Genomic DNA, 18,328 nt, shown 5'->3' with positions numbered 1-18,328 from the left:
TAAATAACTGCAATGGTTCTTTTTTAAGTTTAATTTTTTTTTAAACAGAGAGAGAGAGAGAGAATTTTTTAATATTTATTTTTTAGTTTTCAGCAGACACAACATCTTTGTTTGTATGTAGTGCTGAGGATCAAACCCGGGCCGCACGCATGCCAGGCGAGCATGCTACCGCTTGAGCCACATCCCCAGCCCCAAATGCAAGGTTCTTTTTAAAAAAATTTTTGTAGCACTGAGGATTGAACCCATGGTCTTGTGCATGCAAGGCAAGCACTCTACCAACTGAGCTACATCCCCAGCCTCTCACTCAGAGATTTAAAAGCCAATCCAAGTCAAAGCCACATATATTGACTTCCAGACTAGGACTCTGTTCATCTCTGTCACTGACCCACCCAGGGGCCTGATCTGTATTTTGTTTGTTTGTTTCAATTTCTCTGTCTGAAATATGGAAATGTCACCATCTCACCGGTCTATTGTGAGGAATAGGGAGGTCTAGCATGGATGCTCCCTAGGTAAGACCCAAGCCCAGCGCAGGGTGCCCCATACCTGTTGAATGAATGAGGGCCATGCAAGCCAGCTCCAGAAGCTCATCCCATGGAAAAAAAGAGAGGCAAGTGTTAGAGAGAAAGAAAGTCTACATTCAATAGTCAAACAGTAGAGAAAAGGGAGGCCATGCTTGGAAAACAGCTTCTCCATTCCAGGGGGTTGAGGATTACAATATAGGATAGGAATAATGTGGGAGAGGGATAGGCAATAAAGGGGAAGAATATTTGTGTCTTTTTTGGCAATAAGTGCAGATCATCCAAGAACTTTGACAATACCTCTTTTCCTTCCTTTCAGGATCGATGTTTCTGATCATGACAGCTGGTAGGTATCTTTATCCTTGAAGCAGGGAGAAGACTAGGCAAGTCTAGATCTAGTTAAACCTATATTATAATTTTGGATAAAACACTTCTCAAATGATCAATATGTCTACATGCAGAGCTGAGTAGAATCCGACGCAAAGGTTAAGGTAGCAAAAGATAGGAAGACAGAGATGCCGAATCCATCTGCAAGACTGAATTGAAAAAAGTCAGTGTTTTCAGCAAAAATGGCCTTCAGGTTCCTGAAGAGTAACCTAGGCAACCATTATCATTATAACCCACACATCGGAGGTGTTATCTACAGCAAAGCTAATAGGAGACTAACAATATATTGTTCAGCCGTGAGACCTCAAAATCAATGACTGATAAATCAACCAAGAGCAAGTGAAGCTAGAGGGGGTGTTTAGATCTCTCCCTGTAACAATAGTTTTAAAATAGCATTGTCATTTTCTTTGATATGAGACCTTTTCACTCTTTCCTGGATGTGTGTGAATCTCTGGAAGTGCTGGAATTGATGTAAGTAATAAATGTAAAGTAAAAGACCTGTGCTTAACTCCCAAACTTGAATTTTGACTCCCTGGCAATGATTGTGGAAAACAGGCTTTGTTGTGAGAGAGAAGAAATTTGTGAATCTCTAGATCAACTCTTCAGACACCAAGGGCTCAGTCTAGTCACCTGAGACACAAACACATGAGTCCCTGAAATCAGGAGCTATGGGTCATTCGCTATTGAATCCCCCAGAGCCGAGAGTGGGGTCTGGACCTCGTAGGTGCTTGTTCTATCCCAGGAAAGGACAAAAGTGGTGCATTCCATAGTGTAGACAGTCAGGTGCTTCAACATGAGGGACTTTCCCTCTAGAAATGAAAGGAAAATAGGAAACGTTCCTCCTCTCTCAGTGGAGAATCAGGAAAAGCAGGGTCCTCCCTCCTAAGAGGGGAAGGCACACCGCACCCCAGCAGGCATCTTGCTCCTCATTCCTGTGGGCCAAGTCACCCTGCCGCTACATGGTCAGTTGCCTCCATGTGGACAGAGGAGAGTCCTGGGGAGGAGAAGGGCCAGCTGCTGATGTCCTACAGCTCGGAGACCAGGGAATGCAGTTGAAAGCTCCTTGTATTTGAGGGCCAGGGAGGTACTGCAGAGACCAAAGTGAGGTGACAAAGACAAAGTTGTAAAGCTTGATGTGTCACCAATGAGGCAATTCCTATGCACTCTCCCTCCACAGGGTCTATGGTGACAGGCTCTTCTACTCCTGACCCCCTTCAAAATAAGGCAGACGAAGAGGCACCTGGGCCTGCCAGGAGCTGGGTCTGTCCTGGCATCCACATAAAACTGGCCCTGGGGCATGTGCTTAATCCTGATTGTGTGACAAAAATTCTTTGGCCTCCTAGTAAGATCCATAGATGCCTTCTCAGAATATAGATTTTTAAATCCATAAAATGAAATACTAGGATTACAAAGGAGACCAATTATTCTGAAGTAGACATTGATATCATATTAAACATCTTGTCTAATAATTAAATAAAAGGATATTGTGCCAGGTCTTTAGCATAATTTCAAAGTATTAATAAGAATACATTATGTTTCAAGAAATTCCCAGTTGCTTAACGTGATATAAAAATATGTTACCTCTGTTGGGAGAGAATCCCATTTTTTTTTTTTTTTTTTTTGGTCTACATTCATAATTGAGGAAAATGCTAAATTTCAGATAAAGCACGGGATAAATGAAGTTGCCATGGCTTTCCTATCACTGTTAACAGGCCCACAAATTTCATCAACTGGGAATTTCAGGGTCCCCAGATTAAGAATCTCATACTCTGAGGGTCCCTCTGAAACTCTGTGGATGGTTTTCAAAACAACCAAATTCACGCTCCCTATTGCAGGCAGCAGTGGGAAAAACTGCTGAGCTGAACAGGTGGCTCAGAGTGGGCTCAGGACTGCTGCTTCAAGTCCAGGTGCCAATTCCTGAGACCTAGCCTCCAGATGTGAACCTGCTGATTCACATGCCCAGTGTTCACTGGGGAATCTGCATTTTAAACAGAAGCAATTTACACAAGCATTCTGCCTTGTCTTGTCCCTGTCAATGGCTAGAGATGCTGGGAAAGAACCCTGGGATGCAACTCACACCTCCCCTGGCTGGCGTGCAAGTGGTGTCATTGCCAGGAGATGAGCCTGCAGCTCCTGGCCCCTCCAGCGCCCCTCATGTATAAGTCATGCCTGAAACATGAGGCCCACGCAGCTCTTGGCAGGGAAACCCGAGCGGAGGAGTGTGTGGCCGGATTGATGGGCTGGGAACTGGCCGCCTTCTTCCTCGCAGCTCTTGCAAACTTCACCTACCTCCACATTCAATGTAAAACCAAGGAGCCTTGGCTGCTGTTGGGGTCCAGTTAGGCAGGTTGGTCACCATGAGGGCAGAAAAGCACCCCAGGCTGCAGGAGGACTTGGACGAGCAAGCTGTGTGAGCCAGAGGGGGATCTCAAGAGCCCTGCTGACCATGAGCCGCCAGTTAAAGCACTTGGAGAGGGAAGGTGAGTCCTGTCCTTATCCTCATGGGGTCTACCCACAGGTTCCTGGGCAGGAGTGGAGACGCAGGCAGTAGTCTCAAGAGACATCAGGAGAACCTGTGTTTGAGTTCAGGATCTGCCACTCGTGCACAGAGTCTCCTCCATCTGGTTGTTCGGTCTCTTTCTGCCTCCATGAGATGAAGGAAGTCATCCATTCCTTCCAGGACTGGTTGAAGGAATTAAAGGCACAAACCATGCGTGGGCTTTGAGTCCTTTGTGCATGGACCGTGCCTGGGCTTTGTGTTATCCTTCGTGGTGGAGGCTATCACAGTTGTCGCTTGGTCCCCAGAGCCCACCAGGACCTTTCAGCCTCCTGTTGTCTTAGTTATGGTTGCCCTTCTAGAGCACTCCCCTCAGCACACATTTGTTTATCTATCTGGGGTAACCTGTAGGGGATATTAGGAACTGCATGACTTTTCCAAAGTGTCTAAGAAATGTCACAGACTGGGGACTCTGGAGTTTGTAGAATCAAATAACCAAGAGTTACAGCCTGGGGAACTAACTGAGGGGATTAGGTGGAGGCCCTTTGCTCAGGGGCAGCCTTTCACCCCGGCTCCTCTCCCTTACAGCGCGTGGTGGAGTGAGGAGGCAGGCCGGGAGCAGCTCCCCACGCACAGGTGAGAGACATGGGGGGTTCCTGGGGAGTGTACCCCACCGGCTCACCTCCACAGCCCAGCGGCCCACCCCATTTCTCTTCATCTTCTTTCCCTGCCCCCCACTTCCTCTCAACTGCATGCTTGATCCCTCCCAGGAAGCAGGCAATTTAATTAGGGAAGGGGCTGAGCACTACACAGAGAGGACCTACTGCTCAGCCCTGGGCGTCGGGGGGACATTTCCAGAGTTACAGACACTTTGAGCTGAGTCTTGGAAAGCCATTAGACCTAAGGGTGGGGCAGCAAGGCCCAGGCTGCAGGGGGAGGTGCAGCCAGGACTCACACCCAGGCCCCCTGATCCAGAGGGCAGGCTCCGCACCTCCTAAGAGGCCCGTGGGAGTGGGTGCTCAGGCACAGTTTCACTGGGAATATGATCCCAGCTCTTCTGTGAGCCTGTGTGGGAACCAACTCACTCTGGAAATAGCTGGACCGCTCCAGAAAACCACAGGTGTGAGAGAAGCCTGCCCTGCATGATGAGAGGGCAGAAGTCAGGCCCACAGGTCGGCACCCTAGGTTTCAGGTGACAGAACTTCATGGATGTGGTGCCGTTTTTTGCTTCTTCACAGTCCAGGCAAGGCTGCACCCCACTGGTGGGTGAAAGAACAGAACCTAGAGGAGTGATAGACATCTTGGGGGTTGGAAGAAATCCCTCCACTCCATCCTGTCCTTACCCTCACCAGCCAGATGAAGAGAAGCTGGTCCCAGCAATCACCTCCTCCACTGAGACTTTCTGCTTTTGTCATCCACGGCTCCCCAATTGTTGGGTCCTGAGACCTCAAGGAAGCTTCCTATTAAGCTGAGAGAGCCAGCAAGAGGCACAGGGAGAGGAGCCAGGAGGGAGGGAGGGATCCAGAGCACCCCTAGTGTCTCAACACCCTTCTGGCATGCTCCCCAGCAGCCCCTCGCCATTAACCCTCCTCCCCATCCCAACCACCTTCCTCATCACTCCTCACCGCTCTCCAAAGACAGGCCGGTGAGTGCAATTCATGTGTGGCCCCAGTGGGGCCAGAGGAGAAGCCCCTTCACAGGAGGGGCTGAGGTCAGGGGTCTCCTTCAGTGGCAGTTGCTATGGGGATACTCCAGGCTGGTTCTCCACATTCTTTCCCCATCACATTGTCCTGCAGTTGCTGCATACAAACTGGCTTCCCTCCACCCCAGCAATGTGTACTGGGGCTTGCAGGAGTCACCTGTGGGTAAATCACCTTTGAATGGAAGGTCATTTTGCCTAAAACACAAATCTCTCCTACTGAAAAATGTCCCCTCTCCTACCACTGCAATTTCCCTCAACCATGGAAAAAGGGGAAATAGGTCAGATTTTCATATCAGGGACCTGGGCTTTTCCAGCTTCTCAGCCTGTTCTGTACTCTATAAACTCTCGGACCAAAGTCAGGTGCATAAAGAAGCAGGAGGAGGCCTGTTACTTTCAAGGGCGCACATGCTGAGCCTGGTCTTCCTAGCAAGACAGCTGCTTTTTGAGTCCCTAAATTATATATTAAGTGGAGTCCATTGAAAAACTGACTGTTAAAGGGGAAAATAGAAGCCTGTCTTCTGTGTAGAAGAGGTTTGGATACGGCTAAGGGGCAAATTCTTGCTTGTTTTCCACGTTCCCTGTGAATTTTGTTCAGTTGGGAAACCAGGTTACGACAGGAATTATAGCTGGGAAGAAAATTTGCAAACGACCAAGTTATATCTGTGATGCTTGGAAGAGTGCTTGGTACCATTCATTGCCAAAATGAAAAACATTTTGTTAGCTTGTTAGGATGCACAGGGTGTAGAAGGAGATGCGAATCTTAAGAAGAGACAGACATTTGGGGGTTGGAAGAAATCCCTCCACTCCATCCCCAGGGGGAGGGACCCATGCTGCTCCTACCCTCACCAGCCAGATGTAGAGAAGCTGGTCCCAGAATCACCTCCTTCACTGGGGCTTTCTGCTTTTTAATCTAGTCCTTTCAAGTAATAGGGAGCTAGTCTTTTTGACTTTTCTCCTAGACCCCTTGTCTCAATCCCTGCTTTTCTCCAGGTGTGTGGATCAGTCCTAGGGTTCTACTAGGAGTCTCACTGTGTCACTCCATCCCTCCTCCAAGTGTTATGCTCGAATTCAGGACCCCCAAAAGACTACCAGAGACCAAGATCAATGTAAGCAGCAAAGAGGTGTTTATTGCGAGCTCTGTCCTCTGAGCACACACAGCAACTGGTGACGCTGAGAGGCCCTGAGCCCAGGGTTTGCAGCAGTTTTATACACCCTTTGGGGAAGGCAGGGACTTCACATACATCATAGCATCTCTTAGCAAATCATCTCACACCTCAGGAAAATCATAAAACAACTCTAAAACATGATTAGCACATTCACTGGTGGAAACAAGTTGGGTAGGGGTGATTGGTCAGTACAAGAGGGGGATTCGTTTGAACTGATTGGTTTAAGCTACAAGGGGAGTATGTGCTGAACTACATGGTTTCCCAACATGTTATCAACTACCATAAACTACTGGGAGGGTCATCTGGCATCCCAGGTATATTCCCTGTCTCATGATGATTGGTGGTTGCTAGGGGGTTGCTATGGGTCCTCACCTAGCCTGACTGAGTCAGGGATACCTGGCGCAGCAGATCTCTCCTGTTATTTGTAGATAAACAACTCAGCAGGGTGGGTATGTGCCTAGGAGTGCTCTGTGGGTCTTTCCAAGGACAAGGGTCACGCCCCCTTCCTTGAACAGGCTTTGCTCTGAGGTAGAGGCTGGTTTTTCACAAGAAGGGATGGAAGCCTTCCAGGGAATTTTCAGGGCAAACACACCTCTCACAGGTTAATACTACCCAGCTTCCTAACTGACGTGAGTTATTATCAATGCTAAATAGACTTTCTTTGCATGCTTCAACCAAAGACTCTTCCCACAGGAAGGGAGGAGGGAAAGAAAAATGTTAAGGATAGGAACCTGTCCTGTCACACCTATAATTATCTATTTTTGAATCTGTAAATAGCACTCAGTGTTCTTCAATGTACCTACACCAGTTATCTCATAGATCCCTGCAATACCCTCAGCAATTGGAAATCAAGTCCCAAAGGCATGGGGATTGTTAATGGTGGAGTCAGATCCATGTTGGATGCTTCTTCTTGCATTCACAGTAAGAGAAGCAACCAGAGGAAACATGCTCACAGAACATTCTCTACTACAACTGGAGACCAGAGTCCATCCCCTCTCCACATCACCCTCTTTCCATGCTTCTAGCATGATCCTTTGATGCCGACCTCACCCTACAAAACCTGTTCCAGTGTCACATTCTCATTCTAAAATATGTCCTTTGGCAAAAGGATTATTTTGAGCTGAAGACAATGATAGTAGTCCTCCCCTTGTCTGTGGTTTTGCTTTTCACAGATTCAGTTACCTGGGGTCAAATGTTGTCTGAAAATATTAAATGGAAAATTCCAGAAGTAAACAATTTATAGGTTTTAAATTGTATGCTATTCTGAGTAAACCTAAAAAATCTTGCTCTGTCCAACTCTATCCTACCCAGGACTTGAATCATTCCTTTATCCAGTGTATCCACGTTGTATATGCTACCCACCTGTTAGTCACTTAGTAGCCATCTCAGTTACTGGATCCACTGTCTTGGTATCACAGTGCTTGTGTTCAAACAATCTTTATTTTACATAATTATGGAGCCAAAGTGCAAGAATGGTGATGCAAAGGAGGCACCAGGGCTTAAACAGAAAAGGACATATTTACTGGCATATAGGAAAAACAAAGTAGATAGTTTGGCACTATCTGTGATTTCAAGAAACATGTGTGCTGCAAATAAAGGGGAATTACTTAATCTTTTAGCCTTCCTCTTTTATTCTAAAAACAGGATATAAATTTTCATCTGTATAGATGTCTCCCTCTCCTATGCCAGACAGAGAACTACTCTGGAGACCATTTTAAGTACTTGAGAATACACTGACCTGCATAGCAAACCTTATTAAGTAAAACAATGCTTATTTATCATACACATTTCCTAGTGGCCTTCCATAACTTGCTCCTACCCAGAGGTCCAGAACCCCTTTTCATTTTATTAATCTACATTTTTTCTTGGTGAATTATAATTGTACACAATGGTGAGATTCATTGTTACATATTCATACATGCACACACTATAACCATATAATTTGGCTAGTATAATTCCCCAGTATTTCCTCTTTCCTGCCCTCTTCCTCTCCTTGGTCTTTTCCCTCTACTGAATCTCCCTTCAGTTTGCATGATATTTCTAAACACTCCTTTTTTTCCCTTTTTCCTCTCTAACTTCCACAGCTGAGAGAACACTTGACTGAGTTTGGCCATTTTGCTTAGCATAATTCTCTCAAGTTCTATCCATTTTCCCGCCAATGACATAATCTCATTCTTCTGTATTGCTGAATAAAACTCCATTGTGTATATAGACTACCTTTTCTTTATCCATTTGTCCATTGACAAACACCTTGGCTGGTTCCATAGTTTGGACCTTGTGAGTTGTGCTGCTATAAATATGGGTATGCATATATCTCTATAGGACGCTAATTTTTGTCCTGGGGATTTAACCCAGGGGCACTTTGCCACTGAGCCACATTCCCAGCCTTCTTTATTATCATTGTTTCTTATTTTGGGATAGGGTCTCAGTAAGTTGCTGAGGACCTTGCTAAGTTGCTGAGGCTGGTCTTGAACTTATGATCCTCCTGCTTCAGCCTACTGAGTTGATGGGATTACAGGCATGCCTGACTGTTCCCAGCTGATTTTAATTCTTTAGGATAAGCAATGAGAAGTGGTATGGCTGGGTCATATGGTGGCTTCATGCCTAGTCTTTTTACAGATTCAGTTACCTGGGGTCAAATGTTGTCTGAAAATATTAAATGGAAAATTCCAAAAGTAAACAATTTATAGGTTTTAAATTGTATGCTATTCTCCATACTAATTTCCATAGTGATTGTACTAATTTACAATCTCACCAACAGTATAAAAGTGTTCCTTTTCCTCCACATCTTTTCTAGCATTTATTATTGTTGGTATTCTTGGTAACTGCCAATCTAACTGGAGTGAGATGAATCTCAGTGTTGTCCCCAACTCCTCTCATTATCAAGTCTCTTCTCCACACTTTGTCACCCTTTAAGAGAGAATATAAGCCCCAAATTCTCACCACCTCCTTGAGTTACAGTTCTTTGTGAACTCCTCTGTGTATGTAAGCAATTAAATCTCCTTTTCTCTTATTAATCTCTTTCATAAACATCAGTTCTTTGCAAAGCATTTCCAACAATCCCAACTAGATTAGGCTACTCATTTGAAAATGGCAATAAAACATTTAAAAACATGCACAGAAGATAATAGGATTACCCACAAGGAAGATAACATGATTGCCTACAAAGCTTTCATAAGCTTTGTTCTCTTAAACCATCAAGACCATAATAAAATCGGCAAAAAACACAAGAGATTATTGTGGGAAGATGCAGAATTTTTGCTACATAGGTGGATTACACTACAAAAATCTTTATATGGTAGGTGAAGGCAAAAAAATAGTAATAAACAGAAGCAAAGGCAAACTTACCAAATTGAGCAAACTTTGCCAAGATTATAACACATTTTATAGTTTCTCAAGCTCATTACTTGCATGTCTACAACCCAAGACCAATAAAACTCCTTTTCTGCAAAACTTCTGCCATTTTCCATTCAGGTTTGTCCTCCATGGTTGTCTTTCTTACTGTAGAATAACCATCATTTCACTTTATAATACAACTATTCTTTTGTTCTTGAAAAAGCACATTCATTACTTTGCGTACAAAGTTGGGCCTCATTAATGTTGATCATAGTAGACTCTAATTTAATTATAATGTTTAGTCAAAAGAACATTTGTTTCACAGAATAAACTTCCATTGTACAGGAAAGATAACTGCCAACTGTCACATATTGGCATTTTAGACTAGCAGAGCCCATGACTATGCATTACACAACTTTGTACAGACACACAACCCATATAATAGTTTTTTCAAAGTCATACAAAAATGAACTTGAAGATATAATTTCTCTGTAGCAAATAAAAATTAGAAGCAAAAGTATACAAGTTTAAAATCATGCTTAGTAGTCAGTGTTTCAGAATTCTCCCTTACTTAGAAATGATCTAGGAATCTGCTATAGTTTGGATGTTGAGTGTCCCTGAAATATTTGTGCATTAAAGGCTCAGTCCCCAGGATGGCACTATTAGGTGGGCAGGTATTGGGGGAGGTCCTTAGATCTAGATTCTTAGATCATTTCTAGGAATGATCTCTGCTAGTCTAAAATGCCAGGGATTGAACCCACAGGTGCTTAACCACTGAGCCACATCCCCAGCCCTTTCTTATATTTTATTCAGAGGGTCTCACTGAGTTGCTTAGGGCCTTGCTAAGTTGCTGAGCCTGGCTTTGAACTCAAATTCAATCCTCCTGCCTCGGTCTCCTGAGCCCCTGGGATTATAGGCATGAGCCACCATGTCTGGCACTGTTTTATAATTAATATTAATAAATCAAAGAAGACATAGCTGTTCTTATTAAACAAATATAATAATCAAGCTCATTTACCAAATTTTCACCTAGTTTCTGGGAAATTTTTGGAATATTTAATTTATATAAGCATTTATTTACAGCTTTTAAGTCAATCAAATGAGCACCTTTGATCTTTAATAAAAATATCTTGATTATTCACTTGCAGTGTGTCATTGATCAATTATTTCATTTTTGAAAAATTGATTTTTTTAGAGCACTTTTAGGTGTATAGAAAAACCTTGCAGAAATTTGTTCCACATACAACCTTCTTTCCTCCTCTTCTTCCAGGATAGCATCTTGCCCTGGAACACCGCATTCATTGTATCTGCTGAATCAATATCGATAATTACTATTACCCAAAGTCCATAGTTTATAATAGGGCTCACTCATTATGTTATACATTCTATGGGCTTCAATAAATGCATAATGTTGTGTGTCTATAATCAAAGTATCATGCAGAGTAAAATGTCCCCCAGATCATGTCCTATGGTCCTCCTATTCAGGCTTCTTCTCTTTCCACTGAAGCCCTGGCGATCACTTATTATTTTACTGTCTCTCCAATTAGGTCTTTTCCAGAATGTTGTACAGTAGTAATCATTCAGTATGTTACCTTTCCAAACTGCCTGCTTTCATCAAGGAATATGTTTTCAAGATTACCCAGGCCTTCATTCATTTTGTCACTGAGTAACATCCCTTCCTAAGTATCCCTTCCTGTTGGGTTATGCGTTCTCCTATTGAAGGACATGTTGGTTGCTTTTGAGATTCTTCAATTATGAATAAGGCCAAGTATTTGTGTTCAGGTTCTTATGTGGAAATAAATTCTCAACTCACTGGGGTAAACACATAGGAGAATGATTGCTCATTATGTGATGAACCATTTTCAAAGTGACTATAACCATTTTAGCAATAAATGAGAACTCCTGTTGCTTCCTGTTCTTGGAAGCATTTGGTGTTAGCAGTAGGTGTGTAGTAGTATCTCTTTGGTGTTTTGATTCACAGTTCCCTAACAACATGTATCTTTCATATGCTCATTTGTCATCTGTATAATTTCTTTGGTGAGCTGTCTGTTCAGACATTTTCCCCATTTTACTTTATTTTTATTTATGTATTTATTGCTGTGCTGAGGATCCAGTCCAGGGCCTCATGCATGCTAGGCAAGTGCTCTACCACTGAGTTACAACCTCAATCCTTTTTTCCTTTCTTTCTTTCTTTTTTTTTTTGTTTTTGTTTTTGTACTGGGGATTGAACCCAGAGGTGCTCAGCCACTAAGCCACATCCTCAGCCTTTTTAATTTTTTTATTTTGAGACAAGATCTTGCTATGTTGCTTATGGCCTTGCTAAGTTGCTGAGGCTGGCTTTGAACCTGTGATCCTCCTGCCTCAGCCTTCCCAGTCACTGGGATTACAGGTATGCTTCAACACAGCCTGCACCCATTTTTAAATTAAATTGTTTGTTTTCTTATTCTTGAACTTTAAGAGGTCTTTGTATATTTTTTATACAAGTCTTTTGTCAGATGTATTTTACAAATATTTTCTCATAGTCTTTGACTTGTTTCTTCATTCTCTCGACAGTGTCTTTTGCAAAGAAGTTTTAAATTCTTTTAAATGAATTAATTTATTTTTTATTTGTTCTACTTAGTTGTGTATGACAGCAGAATGCATTTCAATTCATCAAACACAAATGGAGCACAACAGTTTGATTCTCTGGTTGTACACAGGGTAGAGACACACCATTTATGCAATCATACATGTAGCTAGGTTAATGATGTCCTTCTAATTCCACCATCTTTCCAGCCCTGATAAATACTCCCAATCCTCCCCTTTGCTCACTCCAAAGTTCTTCCATTCTTACCATGCCCTCTCCATCACAGATCAGCATCCACTAATCAGAGAAAACATTCAAGTCTTTAGTTTTTTGGGATTGGCTTACTGCACTTAGCACAATATTCTCCAATTCCATCCATTTACCTGCAAATGCCATAATTTAATTTTCTCTTAATTCTAAGTAATATTCCATTGTGAATATAAATCACAGTTTTCATTCATCTATTGAAGGGCACTAGGCTTGTTCCACTGTTTAGCTATTGTGAATTGAGCTGCTATAAACATTAGTGTGGCTATGTCACTACAGTACGCTGATTTTAAGTCCTTTGGGTATGGACCAAGGAGTGGGATAGCTGGGTCAAATGGTGGTTCCATTCCAAGTTTTCTGAGGAATCTCCACACTGCTTTCCAAAGTTGTTGCACCAATTTTCAGTCCCACCAGCAATGTATGAGTCTACCTTTTTCCCCACATCCTGGCCAACACTTATTATTGTTTGCTTGTTGTTATTGTTGTTGTTTGGTACTGAGGATTGAACCCAGAGGTTTTCTACCATGGAACTACTTCCTCAGTCCTTTTTATTTTTTATTTTGAGACATGGCCTCGCTAAGTCTCACTAAGCAAGACATGGTCTAGCTTAAGGCCTTCTTAAGTTGTTGAGGCTTGCCTCAAATTTGCAGTCCTCCTGTTTCAGCCTCCCAAATTGCTGGGATTACAGGTATGTGCCACCATGCCAGCCTAGAAGTTTTTAATTTTAGTGAAGAACAATTTTCCAGCTTTTTTTCCCCATGGATGATGCTCTAGGTGTTGTATTCCCTGTTTTTATGCAGGAGCCCTATTGCTGTGGAGGTAAGGTGTGAGGGAAAGAGGAAGTGTTCTATAATACAATTATGTCTCTGTCTTCTTGTAAGCCTGTGCCCCTGGGCTGTGACCTTCACAAGTACTCCTCAGCTTTTCCCTCCCTTAGTAGAAGGAACCTTTACACTGAGTCCATTAAGACTCACAGTGACAAAACAATTTCCCTTAAGGGCAGAACTTTGTTGAGGACATCAGAATGCTATGGACATATTTCAAAATGATTACTTTTCCCTCCCTCTGCTGGAAGCACCAGGGGATTTTTCCTCCAGTTTTCACAGCAAGAACATGGTAGTACTCCTGGAGGTAAAAATTCCTGAAAGAATGCCCCCATCAACACTTATTTCCTATAGTTTTTAACTCTCAAGCTTAGCCATGTTGAACTCCAGCAATTCATCAATTGCAACTTAAATGTTCCTACCTGTATTAACCATTCCTTTTATTTGCTATAGTCTGATACTTTGACATATTGGAGACTTGCTGATCCTGGAGTGCCGAAGTCTGGCTGGGCACAATTCAGGAGCCACTTGTCAAGAGAAACGAACTTTATTTTTAGAACACACACGCTGCACCACACAGCTCCTCAGGAAAAACCCTCAGAGCCCAACTGCCACCACCGGCTTCCCACAAGCCTCTCAACCTCCCCGACTCCTCCTGCTCTTGAGGCCGATTGGCTGGGTCATGTGGGCGGAGCCAAAAAAAAGTCCCCCAATGAGCAGCTCTGTGGTCTGAAAGAGCGAGGAAACAGCCCAATGAGCACCACTGCAGAGGAGCCAATCAGTTGGCAGCTAGAAGTTTGTTGGGGCCGCTGTGAGCCAATCATCAGCTGGCAGCTGGAAGTTTGCTGGCAGCTAGAAGTTTGCTGTGGCCCCTTCGGCTGTGGCTCTCAACACTGGAGGGATTAACCCTCCTGGTTTTAGCTAGTTTCTAGAGAAAGCGAAGAATGAAGCAAGGGGCCCTTTCATCTGCAAATCAGCCAACTCTGAGCTCTTACCCTCAAGGACTCCTTTGATCAGATTCTCATTCTGGGCCACACCCACCTTCCCTAATCACCCCAGGGCCAGACAACTAGGTATAGTCCATAGCCCCAAAACCCACTGAAATTATTCAACTAGACAATCCTAAACCTGATCACCCTGACTCATTCATTCCTTCCCGTGGAAATCATAATAATGACCCATGTCTACATTTCCTCCCCCATTCTCTCTGTCTCCTGACCCACCTCAGTGCTTCCTTGTATGGCCCTGCATAGCACAGCATACTGCCATTCTAGGGATCTGTGAGAGTAATAAGCTTCTTCCTTAGAGAAGATCATTTCCATGTCTGTGCCTCTTGCCACGCCTGATTAAAACAGTCCCAGCTGCTTCTTGGAATACTACCAGACTGGTTCCATGAAGGGCTTCTGTATCAGTCAACTTTTCATTACTGTGACAAAATACCTGAGAAAAACAACCTAAAGGAGGAAAGATTGAATTTGGTGAATTTGGCTCATGGTTTCAGTCGGTGTTTGGCTGCAGCCATTGTTTCTGGGCCTGTGGTGAGGCAGAGCATCTTGGTGGCCAGGAAGTAGGTAGGGATGGGGATAAGAAAAAGTCCCCAAGTTCTCTCTGCTTTCTTGGCTGCCATGAACAGAGCAGCACCTTTCTGCTATGCCCTTCCACCACATGTTCTCTCTCACCTCAGGCCCACAGCAATGGAGTCGGCTGACCATGGACTGAACCTCTAAAGCCTAAAGGAAAACTACAAGCAGATAGTAATGTGGGTGCTTTACCATGTGTGTGCTTATGGCACGGATGGCATCTTTAAATGAGTGTTCGAATGTGCTGACCTCTAATGAATACCTCCATGTGCAGGGACCTTACCTGTTTTTAATTAACCCTTTCAACCATGCCAGGACATTGGGGCTACCTGAACCAATTATAGATGAAGAAAGTGAGGTGCAGAAAAGGTAAGTGACTTATTTATGAACACAGAGGCCAACTTTCCCCAACAGCTAATTCAAACACAACCTTTTGAGGAGGATTTACGGTAAATCAAGGAGGTCCTGTGTTATTCTGGGGTGTCATGTGGTGGGCCCCAGCAGAGCTCGCCGGGGCATCTTGGACGTTAGATTCCTCTCGGCTGGGGCACTTGCCTGGGCTGAGACCTGCACTGTCCATTTCCTGACTCTGCAGGTGACACGTCGGGGAGATCGGCAAGGAAGCAGGCTCCCAAAGCCGAGAGTCCCCCTGGCAGGCGCGGAGCCCAGCCTGGGCTGAAGGAGCCCGCCTGGGGCAGACCCGGGTCTCCCCGGAGGAAGGCGACGGAACACCCGGGCCGCCGCGGGGAGCTGCGGGGACAGGAGCGGGGCGCCGCAGAGAGGACCAGCGAGGGGAGGAAAAAGAGGGACCCCAGGGCCTCCTTCAAGGAGCAGAGGGCACCCCCACAGAAGGAAAAGGACGCTCCGAGGAAAGAGGAGACGAGGAAGAGGCCGAAGAAACCCAGGTGTGTGTCGCCGGCGCGTCCCTGGGCTCAGCGTCCCTTCCCCTCCCCTGGGAGGGGCTGGTGTCCCGCTGGGCTCCTGCTCCCCCGCTGCCCCTTCACTTTGCCCCGCCTTTGCCACTGCCTGGGGCTCAGAGTCTGGCCAGAGCCGGGATGAGGATCGCACGGTGACAGGTGGGATGGCCCCTGGCCCCTCACCCAGCCCCCTGTGCGCCCCAGCGCAGGAGAATCTCAATGCCGCACCACGGCTGGGTGGGACGAGACCTCAGGTGTCACCGGTGACTCGCCTTGGCTCTTAAGGAACTGAGAAAAGTGAACAGTATTGGATTCAGGAATCATCACAGGGCTTAAGCACACTCCTTCCTTAATTGGACTGTTTTCTAGAAAAATGGAATTCTGTCTAGAACTTCAAGGATTCTGTTAGCTCTGAAATTTTAGGATCTGAGGATTTGAGTTATTTGTTTCCTCTCCTTTGTTCCATTAGCACCAGCACTTGTGGTTAGTGGACAGAGCCAGGTCACTGAAATGAGCAGATGGGACTTTTTGTTCCATTTCTTTGGGACCAGTTTTGATGGATGTCTCTGCTCTGCTCCCTTTGGAGAACAGGATCACTGGAGATCAGGTTATTGTTGTTGTTTGTTTGTTTGTTTTGGTCCTGGAAATTGAACCCAGGGGCACTTAACCACTGAGCCACATCCCCAGCCTTTTTTTTTTTTTTTTTTTTTTTCACATTTTAGAGACAGGGTCTCACTGAGTTGCTTGCGGCCTCACTAAGTTGCTGAGACTGGCTTTGAACTCATGATCCTCCTGCCTCAGCCTCCGTAGCTACTGAGGTAACTAACAGGCGTGCACCACTGTGCCCAGCTCTCAGGATGTTTTAAGCATCCCCTGAGATAATGGCTGAGAGGCTTCTGAAAGGGTTTTAGGATTATGGCAGAGTTGATGTTTCTTCTCTGGGTTCTACAAACCTCCTTTGTGCATACCTTTAGTCAGGTGGTCTACTGTCCTCTCCACCTTCACAGAGGGCAAAATGAGACCCTCTAAAGACTGCTTCTGTCACCCATACCAGCCATCCCTTGTTAGGACCTTTGCTGTTTGTTCCTAATGATAAGCTACTAAAGGGTCAACTTAGAATTTGAATGCTTTGTTAATGGACCCTGAGAATCCTGAACTTTAGAGGGATCCTGTAAGATCCTAAATGACAAATGCATAGTAAGGTATACACACAAGGACTCATGGCATTTTCCCCTGATGCCATGACAGGGCACTGAGAAATAAAAAAGACTCAGTCCCAGTTCCCCAGGTACAGGCAGGCTAGCAGGGAAGATGAGACACAGGCATCAATTAAGACAAGGCGGAAAGCCATGTGTACACAAGAAGGGCTTTGATAGAGTGCTGTACTGCCCGGGTGCTGGGGCATCGGGTTTCCTCGTGAAGAAGGTAAGCATTTCAGTGACAGAAGAACAGGTGGAATTCAAACAAGCAATGACTGAATGCCCAACTCCCCAGACGGAAGGAACTCGCTATGCAAAGACTCAAAGACAGCTATCATGGGATGTGTATGAAGTCCGCCAAAAGACCCTCCAATCTCAGCTTTCCAATGTTCAAGGGCATGCTCAGACTTCTTCTTCTTTGCTCCTTGGGTGTTATTCTGAAGCTAAAACTCACAGAGGCTACCGCAAATGGGTTTTAAAAATCTAGCCCAAGTTCACATTCAGATTCTTCTGTTTATGAAACTTACTGGCTGGGTGGGCCTAACCCTTCTCTGGCTTTCTCCTTCAACCCTGTCACCTGCTGTCTCACTCAGCTGAGGGTCACATATTTTCAGTGAGGCTGTACAGAGCACACACAATAAATTGTACACAACTGAGCACATAATATTTTCTGAGAGATGGGGAGGGTCGTTGCTGGGGATTTCTCACGGGAGCTTGTCTACACCTGTGCTGTTCAATATGCCACTACCCACATGTATCTGGTGGGCATTTGAAATCCAAACACAGTATGACTAAGGAACTGAATTCCCAATTTAATCTAACTGAACATAATTTTAATTCAATGTTAATACCATTGACTTAAGGGTTTGTGAATCTGACGTAGGTGTACCTTTGAAACTAATTGATATGATTTTGAAGCCAAAGCATTTCTTTTTTAATTTTGGGGTTTTTTTTGGGGGGGGTGATTTTTGGAGGGAGGGTACTGGGGATTAAACTCAGGGGCACTTGAACACTTAGCCACATTCCCAGCCCTATTTCGTATTTTATTTAGAGACAGGGTCTCACTGAGTTACTTAGTTCCTTGCTGTTCCTGAGGCTGGCTTTGAACTCAAGATCCTCCTGCCTCAGCCTCCTGAGCTGCTGGGATTACAGGCAGGCACCACCACGCCTAGCTCAATGCATTTCTTTTACAAAATGGCCAAGTAGTTTTGTTAATGAGGATGCAAATATCAAAGAAAAATACTATTCTGCACTTGATTCTGTTACTGGGAAACTTAGGTAAACAATCGGGGTACTCGAATCTACTTTTTCAGTTATAACTTTATGAAACCCAAATACAGATCAAGTATGTCTGATGGAAATTTAGTGT

General features: G+C 44.5%; 1 protein-coding gene across 1 annotated transcript in view; it reads left to right on the top strand.

The window, feature by feature from the left end:
* Nucleotides 1-3,351: 3,351 nt before the first annotated feature.
* Tmc2 (transmembrane channel like 2) overlaps nucleotides 3,352-18,328 on the top strand; it is a 69,130-nt gene continuing 54,153 nt past the window's right edge. Inside the window, exons 1-2 of the mRNA XM_076849445.2 lie at nucleotides 3,352-3,385; nucleotides 15,439-15,748. Coding sequence (XP_076705560.2) covers nucleotides 3,352-3,385; nucleotides 15,439-15,748 — 344 coding nt within the window. The remainder of the gene's footprint in view (nucleotides 3,386-15,438; nucleotides 15,749-18,328) is intronic.

This window comes from Callospermophilus lateralis, chromosome 3 (genome assembly GCF_048772815.1).
Source record: "Callospermophilus lateralis isolate mCalLat2 chromosome 3, mCalLat2.hap1, whole genome shotgun sequence".
NCBI classification, from domain to species: domain Eukaryota; kingdom Metazoa; phylum Chordata; class Mammalia; order Rodentia; family Sciuridae; genus Callospermophilus; species Callospermophilus lateralis.
Note: the sequence above shows the minus strand (reverse complement) of the source record. Positions and strands in the feature narration are given on the sequence as shown.